General features: G+C 39.9%; 1 protein-coding gene across 1 annotated transcript; it reads left to right on the forward strand.

Moving 5' to 3' along the window:
• Positions 1 to 337: 337 nt before the first annotated feature.
• Positions 338 to 4,047, forward strand: nppc (natriuretic peptide C). Its single transcript, XM_029429889.1, has 3 exons — positions 338 to 556; positions 1,719 to 2,012; positions 3,514 to 4,047. The coding sequence occupies exons 1-2, from the start codon at positions 464 to 466 to the stop codon at positions 1,989 to 1,991; spliced, it is 366 nt and encodes a 121-aa protein (XP_029285749.1). The 5' UTR covers positions 338 to 463; the 3' UTR covers positions 1,992 to 2,012; positions 3,514 to 4,047.
• The last annotated feature ends 6,625 nt before the right edge of the window (positions 4,048 to 10,672 follow it).

Below are 10,672 nucleotides of genomic sequence, written 5' to 3' on the forward strand. Positions count from 1 at the left end.
CGGCTGGCATCTTAGAAGTTATTTCTCTGCCAAAGTCGCTCTTCAGCTCTTGACGCGCAGCCTTTGAAACCACCTTCGATTTCAACCGCTGCATCTCAGCCAGAGGTCTGTAAAAAAAAAAAGTGGGCATTTTGATAACTCACAGCCTATCTAATTTCCCCCAAAGCACCGATGACCGGAGCTTTTATCATTTATTGAATCCCTGGCACCAAGTGTTAAGAGGCAGGTAGAGAAACAGGGAGTTGGCGCGGAAGGAGGACCATTACGCAGGTTATCATGACATCACCACGGGCTGGCTATAAAGCGGTGAGGACTAATACACAGAGTGAGAGGAGCACTTGAGCAGCTTTGGAGTAAAGACCGGACTGAAGCCTCTTATGTTTAACAGCTGATTGGCCGCTACCGTCACGCTTTCTGAACTTTAGCGCAGAGGAATTCCTTCAAGAATACAAGACTTGTCAAAATGAACTTGTCATATTTGGTAGCGTGTGGACTTATGGTCACCCTGCTTTCAGTAAGGATGGGGGCAAAACCTGTATCTCAGACGCAGCAGAAGGTAAGAATAAGTCATTTTTAATTTTATTACTGAGAACTAAAGCACATTATTTTTGCTTCGCACTATTAACCGTTGAGATGAATGCTGATTCAGGAGTGAACAGATGTTCTGTGGTCCAGGCGCTCAAGACTGTTGTTTTACGCATCATATTTCATAATTTCAGTCATGCTTAGCAATTCAGCATTTTTTCCACACCCTGAATCTAAAACATCCCAGCAAATGGGTTTGTATCGCTTTATTTTATAAAGAGACGACATGTTATATTTAATGAAGTCTAACCCCTTTAGACATCATAACCACCGTCTTTTGCTCCCCAACATTTCTCAGTTTTAGCATGTAAGTGCCAAATGAAGTCATTTGACAAGCGCTCCAAAGAAGAAAGAAACCAATGCCTTTTGTAGAAAAACCGTTCAAATTACAAATAGATTTATAAGCGATAAGAAGCTACTTTATACTATTTAGATAATCATTTTCAACTTGGAATGAATATTTTCTAATTGTTTGCCAAAATTAAACTACAACAACTAAACGTTTTTCTGCGTAAAATGACCATTACGCATAGCATTTGCCTGTAGAATAACATCGGGACTTCAGAAATGGTCTTTAAATTAGTTATTTGTTTAGATGGACAGCATTTAGGATGGCTGCAAGTTGTTGCCACAGCCTGCGATCAGACCAGAGGAGCGGACTGCAGGCACCTGTCTTATGAGTCTCCACTGAAGGCAACAGCGAGGTCAGAGCTGAACTGTCACATAGTAAAAGTGGAAGTACAGAACCCTCACGGAAAATCAACTAAATTACGGGTGTCCTTTGAGGTTTGAGTTGAATAACTGCTGCATCTTGTGTCTCTATTCGAAAGTTCTTTTTTAGTTAGAGGACCACTATCCATCTCGGTTAATCCTATAGCGCCGTGCGTAAAAATTGGCAAAACGTAGTACATGGTACCTCTTGGCCAATGCACATGGTGTTTGAAAGAGCTTATATACGCACCAAGTTCAAGTTCCCCCCAATTTAATATCAAGTAGGCTATTGCAAACGGCTGCTCCGCTCAAAGAGGCACTAAGTATGTATTTCAATTGTATCCGAAGTATCTCTTTTTGCACAATGTATTTTTACCTAAGGGAGACATCGTTTATTTATTTTTTCTCTATCTGTGTTCTAGTCACTTAGAAGTTTGCTGGGCGAGGAGCTGACGGAGTTTCTGGAGTCGGAGGAGAGGGAGAGGCGGCTAGACGCTGTGCGCTCTCGTATACGGTTACTGGGAGATTTACGCACGGACACCCGGGCCAGAGGGATGTGGGCTCGTCTCCTAAATGACCAACCCGCACCGAGGAGAAACAAATCGGGAAACAAGAAGGGGGGTTCCACGTCGCGAAGTGGCTGCTTCGGACACAAGATGGACAGGATAGGAACCATCAGCGGCATGGGCTGCTAGGGTTGGAGCAGCGCTGTGATGGTGAGTTTCTTTCGAAGTCACGGTCCCACGTCACACTTACAGTAGATTTACTATCACCTGACATATAAACAGAACCAGGAGGACAAAAAGGAATAAATAATGTGTAGAAAAGGAAGAATGAAGGCTGGAGGGAGAAAAAGATACAAAAAATAATCAAGACAGCAAAGGCAAAGCTCCTGTTTATGGAAGGATGATGCAAACTGATGGAAGGACAGTAGGAAGAAAGAATGGATAATATGAGGACAGAAAGAAGGAAAGCATTCTTTTTGATATATTTTCTCTTTTGTCAATGTTTATCTAAGGACTCCATTTAGGTGACAGATGGTAGGCTTTGTGTTTCTTCAAAGGCCCTTCGTGGGTTTTGTGTATAGCTTCAGAAAGGACAGAGGGAAGGAAGGAAGGAAGGAAGGAAGGAAGGAAGGAAGGAAGGAAGGAAGGAAGGAAGGAAGGAAGGGAGAGAGCGAGAGAGAAAGCAAGAAAGAAAGACAGAACAAACAAACAAAAGACGCTAGAGTCAGATTTCCTTGACGCTCGTCTCAGGACAGTGTGTGCTTTGCTTTGGCCAGTTTAGAATAAACATCAAGTCTGAGTGGCATGCAGACTGAAGGAGAGTGATGACTGTGTGGGGTGGTTGTATTCTTTCAGGTGATACATTCACAGTTCTGGTTCAAAGGTTATCTTGATGTAAGAAATCCCATTAAGCACAACACATTCTGCAACTGTACGTCATTAACCTCAGCTGCCTGATAGACGCTTCATCGTGAGAAAAGTTGTTACTTGGGATGATATTAAGAGAACATGATGTCTCACGCTTGTGATCTCTTCAAACCTCGACCTCTAGCAGTGTTCCCTCCTCAGACAGGAACCCGTTAAGACAGCAAGAATGCTCACTTAAACTGATGTAAAAGTATATATGGGAAACATTCCAGTTGGTATTTAGGAAGTCCACTCTTGTATTCACACACATCATTTAGAAAACAAGTAGCATATATCAAGTAGTATATCAAAGTTTAAGTAAAAAGGAGGACAGGGATAGGTGGAGGAGGGAAGAGGGGATGCAGACAGCACCCTGCGGTGGCCAGGATCTTTCTGGGAGACCCATTCTCTTTACACAAGTGATTTTAACAAAAACAACAAAGGGGCTGTGGGGGTGAATAAAGATATGAGGAAGCTAGGTGACGCACAATTAGTCCTGAGGCCTGAGGCCTTTTTTGTGGTTTTGTGACTAACTTGAGTTTGTGAGTTTTTCATCAATTGACATCCGTTTTTCCTCCCATGGCCTGCAGTGTATCGTAAATGTGGAAATCTGTTTTAGATGTGTGAAAGAGTCAGAGTAACACTTTAACTGAGCATAAAACCGAAAAGTACATTTTGGAGATTCAGGGTCGAATACACGGTCGATAAACATTATATATTATTGGATAAATTAACACGTGTGAATTCGGTTGTTTCACAATGCTCAGTCTAACCTTCATCCGTTTTGTTTCCTCTCTTTCTCTAGATCTCTGGACGATGGGTTGGATAACAAAGGTTCAGTTTGTTCTCACCTGAGGGAGAAAAAAAGAAAAACTAAAGTGACGGATTTTCGGTACGAAAGTCAACACGACCAGCATAAACAAAGACTGAGATAACAATGCTACAAAACCCTCATATATATATATATAATGGATATGCAGGTATATATACATATATACATATGTGTATACCATACAAATGTTCGACAGATGCATACTACAAGATGGCGGACAATGGTGTAAAAACTACAAACCGCAAAGCTGTATATTGTTGCTGCTGCTGCTGCTGCTGCTGTACATTCATGTACTTCATCTTCCCCTGCATAAATGTATTTATGTTTAAAAAAAAAACTATTTATATGTTTATAAAAAGAGATATTTATAAATATGAGTTTTATTTATGTAACATTTTGAAAATGGATGCAAACTGCAGGTCAATTCTGTTTGTAACTTTTTTCTTTTGTCTCAAATAGTTGTAAATGTTTTCAAATATGATAAAAAGAACATTCCATGTGCACTTACATGTATCCTCTCAGGGTTTTATGTTTCAACAAAGTCGGTAGATTTGAGTTACCGAAGAGTTCGGCATGGCTTGAAGGAGAGAAAGTGGAATCTTGGATATGTCGGGAGATAAGAAAAAATAGCTTTCTTGTCGTCAGCTTGACCACCAATCAGTTCTATTCAGATCAGATCTTGAAAAGGTTTCGCTGTAAGCGAGTGCAAACTTTCTGCACCAATATGGGACCTGCACCTCACAGAGCAGGAGATGAGTAAATGGCATCGTACTCTTATTATTATTATTATTGCAGTTGGTGCAGAGCAACTGTCTAACCGTCTTAAATCAACATAAGGTACCATAGAAATGAATTGCTTACTGAGGTAAATACAGACTTATGGAAATATGACATTGTGCCATTACCTTGTATATTCACACTGTGACCTATAGTGTTTGAGAGCAATGGTAAAATAAGACTTAAATCCCAAATCACCAACCATGTGAATCACTAATTGTGTGGAGGTCAGTGGGCCAATGCCTCAAAAGACAAGATGTCCCTGATGGTTGGATTTAGGGAGCAGAGGAGATGAAGATATTCTAATAGCAGTATGTTTTCACAATGTTTTGCAGTAACTCCTTAGAGCCTGGAAAACAGCCAAGTCTTTACTTCGACAGCTTTAAGTTTTATGATGATGGTAATCATAATATCTTTATTTATATGGCAAACATCTAAAAGTAAATTTTCCAAAGTGAAAGGCATAAAAAGAAAAAAGATTATAAAACGGTCATACATATGTGAGATATTCAAAGAAAACAAGCAAAACAAGAACATAAGATGGAAATATATAAAGGCAAGTCCATAAAAGTGTGTTTATGAGGAAAACGTGATAATGAATTAGCTAGCAGAAGTTCCTGAGACAGGTTGTTCCACAGTTTCATGATATAATCACCCAGAAGGGAGTTGAGAGCCAGAAAGGTCGTACGGGAAAGAAGTCAAAACCTTGGTGTTGAACGTGTTGGAGTTGTAAACCACCCTTCATGACAAGTGTAAGCTGCTGTGGTTACCTGTAGATTTAAAACATTTGAATTAATACAACTGAAGTCAGGTTTACAAGGCCTGTTCACTACTGTAAACAGGACGATGGTAAACGTAAATACGTAAGTCCAAATAGTTTTGAGAAAAGCTTTCCAAACTTACTTAAACATGATATTTACAGTTCTCAACCAAACAGTTTAACATTGATGACTTGAAATAATATACTCCCACACTAGAGGGCAGCATAGAGCCGAGGGGAACGAAGAAGAACTAGAAGACATCTGTTGCACACACACACACACACACACACACACACACACACACACACACACACACACACACACACACACACACACAATGAACTCCATCATTTACCAATCTATGAAAAATATTACATTTGTAAAGGTCGAGTGACTCAATTGAGAGAATTGTTGTCCGCTATATTGAATACCATTTTATATAGGCTTTATTCATGAATATAGCAATTTGAAAGACATGTTATTGACAGTTAGCAAACTCTTTTCCAATGAATGAATAAAATAAGCACACATAAAACACATAATGAAGAATCAATTGAAAAGGAGAAAAATAATACTGTACTTGTGTAGTACAGAGAACTGTGACACTAAAGGGCTGAAAACACAAAGGCAAGACACACACACACACACAAGCACACACACACATCACAGAACACTGCTCACAAAAACCTGAGAAAGAAAGCATGTGCAAAACATGATAACACCTGTCAATCATGGATAAAGGAAATACACTGAATGGTATATAACACCACAATGGAACCTCTCTGCTGAGATGTTCATGACAACAAGTGAGAGCTTTCTTGCAAACCTTGAGCATTTCTCCTATTTTAATATCTCAAATTGCTTTTATCATTATCTGTTATTGCTTTTTATCCCTGCTCTAGTCTAGATTATTCCAAAACATGTTTTTGAATCATTTGGGACTGAATTGCTATTTTTGAAGTCTGAACACTCATAGTGAGGTCACAGGTAAAGTGTGTGAATGTGTCCTTTATAACTCTAAGAACTACCAACTCCTTGAAAAAAATAACGATTGTAACGTCATGTGTGTTAATGTATTTATGTTTTGTTTCATGTTTAGTTTAAAGTCTATGTTTAGTCTTGTCTCATTGTTCTCTTGTTAAGTTACAGTCACTCATGTCTCGTCTCGTCATGCACTGTCTGTCATTGCACTTCCTGTTTTATTTTGTAATTACCTTTCCCTCTCGTTTCAGAGCACTTCCTGTCTGTGTTTCCCGCGTGTTTGATTGTTGCCACCTGTTTCCCATTACCTCGTGTGTGTGTGCGTGTGTGCGTGCGTGGTGTGTGTGTGTGTGTTTGAGTGTCTACGTTTTTTCCTCAGTGAGTGATTTTTTATTGAACTTTTAAAGATCTTGAGTAAAGATCTTTTTACTTTTGAAACCTCGTCTTGAGTTGTTGCTTTTGAGTTCAAGCCTATTGTGTCACGTTCACAACACCGATATCTATATACAAGTCCAGGAAAGAGAATGAAAGTGCTCTTAAGACAATGGGTAGCTCTACTCTTGTTGCTGACTTTGGGATAGTGGTGTATTACATGTTGGCTCTGTTGAGAATTCGAAGAACTACTGCAGTCGATAACTCATAACAGACAAGAGTTTTAAGTATTTAACTCCATTAGCAAACACTGACAAAAATGATTTACATGTTTAGAAGCATTACCAAAGATTTACCACTGCATGCTTTTACTAACACTTTAAATCTCACTCTGGCTCTGTTTTGGGTAGTTGCCCAAAAATAAATGCACATTTCCCTGTGATAAAGAAAATCCTTTCTGACCTAAAATCCCAGCATGCATCTATTTACCTCCATGATTAATTTGAAAGACAGCGAGAAGACATTAATACAACACGTGAAGGTAACAGGAAACCAGAACTTGAGTTCAATAGGAATACAATCCAAACATAAAATATGACATTGCATGTACTTGTAAAGAAATATTGTGTCCTACAGTAAATGTTGCATGGTAGAACATGTGTATGCAGAATCATTGACAGTAATATGAGTACTTGACCAAACCCTGTGAAAGAAATATTCACATTTGGATAATAAGTGTGACATTATGAGTGGGACTGTCGAGCATATAGCTGTGTGGATGTTATCGTGACTGTGTAGTTAGTGCTACAGTATGAGAGATGACAGAGACATGCAGCGAAGGTAGACGTTGTGTTTCATGGTCGGCACTAATGCCTCTATATTATACTCTATTTTATAGAGGAGCCCTATATTTTATTATTTATTTATTCATCATGTTTTAACATTTAATACGATGTAATTATGTGATCATTCTTACCTTAATACCCTTTGTTGGGCTTCAGCCCACCTAAAATGTTTTAAAGCCCACCCAAATTAAATTTTTTGAATAAATAAAAAGGGGTTAACGCTATACAGATATTTTAAAATATTGTTTCCAAATCGCCCCAAAACTCCCTTTCATACTTTACAATGTAATCTACCGGGTAAATCGCGTAAATCAAGGGCGCTAGGACCCTGGGGAAAAGGGTGCCGCCATAGACTGTACGGGTGTAGCACAGCTTTGATATCATGTTAGATATCTGTAACTTCTGACGAGTCATGCTGGAGACGAGAGGTTGACATTTTGGAAGATGCACTGTGTGAAATTGTACGAAGTTATTAATATGTGTTAGCTCCTTAACTTTTAATAACTCTAGGAAAGGGAAAAGTGTAGTAACATTAGGTCTTCTATGTTTGTTGGTGTACTGTCAGTAGTCAATAGTAACTGGCTAGCTACAGAACAGCTAACGTTTGTTCACTATGGAAAACAATTGTAAGCAGGAAAGGGTGAATCGCTATTCTAACTATCATAATCTGCCAATGTTCAATGATCAGATGGATATAAGAAGAGTCCTAAAGAAAGGTGCAGCTCTGCCACAGGGAAGCAGCAGCAAAGAACAAGTGATGTTGGAGCCAACAATGTGATGGAGGTTAGTTCAGGTCTAGGACTAAATAGGAGTGGATAGGCATTTTTTTTGTTTTAAAGCACACCAGATTTATGGTTGGTTTTCGCCAATTATTCAATGTTTTATGATGATAAATTAAAGAAGAAAATATGTCTGTCGCTTTGTAGTTATTGCCATCTCATCTTTTTTTTTTTATAATTCTTTATAATTATGTTCACAGTTGCAAGTACCATCAACAGTAAGGGCAAACATTCTTATATTTTCACCCCAACCACATGGGTTCACAGAGATTAGCAAGTATAAGATTAGTAAAAAACAATATGCACCAGATGCATACAATTCACTTTAAAATGTTAAAAAAGTTCTGCCCGGGGGAGCATACCCCCCTAGAGGATGCGAAGTCCACCCTACCCCCTAAGCAGTGGCGGCTCTAGACCAATATCACTAGGGGGGCCTGGCTGGGGCCAAGGGTTTTGTCAGAGGGGCACGTTCAACCCGGGACAAAAGAGACAAAGCAGTGTTCAAGCCTTCAATATTTTTAGTTAAGTATAAATAATCGCGCACAACAAAAATAATACCATGATTGGTATGTTCCTGACTGATTGCAGCATCTCTCCAGTGATCAATCATGGCAAGCGTGTTTTTATTTAGGTTCCCATGGTAACGAGTCAGACCGTTCATTGTAGTGATGAGAGGTCCGGATCTTTTCGAAGACTCTTCATTTAGTATCACTCGGAGCCTTCTATTTTAGCCTAATTTAGCAATTATAGATGGTTTGTGTGTTCGTAAGCAATTTTTCATTCAGCGTTTTCATAAAAGCCTTATTTTTATGCATTGCTTTCATACACAGTTACTATTGTTTAACATTTAATCAAACCTTTAAATGAACAACTTAACACATAACTACAGCAAACAAATCAAATAATTAAAGGCCAAAGTCTTAACATTATGACACTTTAGATAAAAGTCTTTAGTGCAGAGCTTCTTTTTCGGTTTTCACTAATTTCTTCACTTTCTCCCGACACGTATGCATTTAAATCCAGCTCCCAGTCTCTCTGTCACTTTGCGTGTACCTGGCCTGTACCACTACACTCGCTGTCTTTGGAGCGTCTGCCCCCCTTCCTTCTTTCACATAATTGTAGGATCCTACTCTGTCCTCGCATGTGATTGACCGCATGGTGTGCCTATCAAAATAAAGTCCCGCCCCTGCCTGGAAGGTTGCAAAAAATCAGTACTTTTTGTATATTGTGCAATATTTGTTTGGAGGGGGGGCCACAGGTGGGTCCAGACTCAGTGTTACAGGGGCACTGATAAAACACTGATAAAACATACAATCTACTATACAAAAGACAATGTTTCAGGTGATTTCCCCCAAAAGATGTATGCAAAAAAAGTAAAAAGAGTTGAAATGTCTTTTCAATAAAATAAAAAAAAGAAGAAAAGCAATGCATGGAGCTTTTAAAACAAAGGAAATAAGTTATATTACCCCTCACTAATAAACATATCCTTATTCCACAGTGAGACTCCAGTTATACACACAATGCAAGAGAGAAGGTTTTCTCTACCCACTGCGATAAGTGAGGGATGTAAAATGCAATGCTGCCTCTGTGTGGTGTTGAGGGTTAATTACTCAAATGTGCTGTTGGTGTCCCCTGGGATTCAACTGGGTCTTTGGATGAAATGATGTGCACCTTGTACACATACATATATATGAGTGCGTCAAAGAAAGCATGTGTAATACCGTCAAAAGTTCTAGAACAGCTACTAAATAGATGTTTTGTCAACTGCTTTTTCCACGGTCAAGAGTAAACTTTCAATCTCAACATTTAAACCAACATAATCTAGATCAGTGGTTCTCAACAAGGAGTCCGGGGACCCCCAGTGGTCCTTGAGGGAGTTGCAAGGGGTCCCCAGAAAATGGGGAATAGTTTATTTTCACTATTTAATTCACTATAAAAGTGAGCCCGATGTGAGTAAGACGGACTGATGATAGGATTACTTCCTCCATGGTTATCTTCTCAACTGATAACTAAAGAATTCTGGTCTTAATCATATCTGAATGAGTTCTACTGTCGCTTTGAAAGACAATGGGACAGACCTGACACCATCCCCCGCGACACTCTTCATCAGCTCCAGCCCAGGAGCCCCACCTTAGCCTCTCCACTACTGCCCACCTCAGTGACCCCCCCCCCCTACTTCCACATTGACACCTCTCTCCATTCTCGAGAGGGACGTCAACAGCCTATTCAAGAGGCAGAATCCCCGCAAAGCAGCCGGACCTGGCTCTGTCTCTCCTTCCACTTTGAAGCACTGTGCTGATCAGCTGTCTCCAGTGTTCACAGACATTTTTAACACCTCACTGGAGACATGCCACGTGCCAGCATGCATCAAGGACTCCACCATCATCCCTGTCCCCAAAAAAACAAGGATCACAGGACTAAATGACTACAGACCCATCGCCCTGACCTCTGTGGTAATGAAGTCCTTTGAGCGCCTTGTCCTGTCCTACCTCAAATCCATCACAGACCCACTCCTGGACCCCCTGCAGTTCGCCTACAGAGCCAACAGGTCTGTAGACGATACTGTCAATATGGCCCTCCACTACATTCTCCAGCACCTGGATTACGCAGGAACCTA

This window comes from Cottoperca gobio, chromosome 4, assembly GCF_900634415.1.
Source record: "Cottoperca gobio chromosome 4, fCotGob3.1, whole genome shotgun sequence".
Taxonomy (NCBI): domain Eukaryota; kingdom Metazoa; phylum Chordata; class Actinopteri; order Perciformes; family Bovichtidae; genus Cottoperca; species Cottoperca gobio.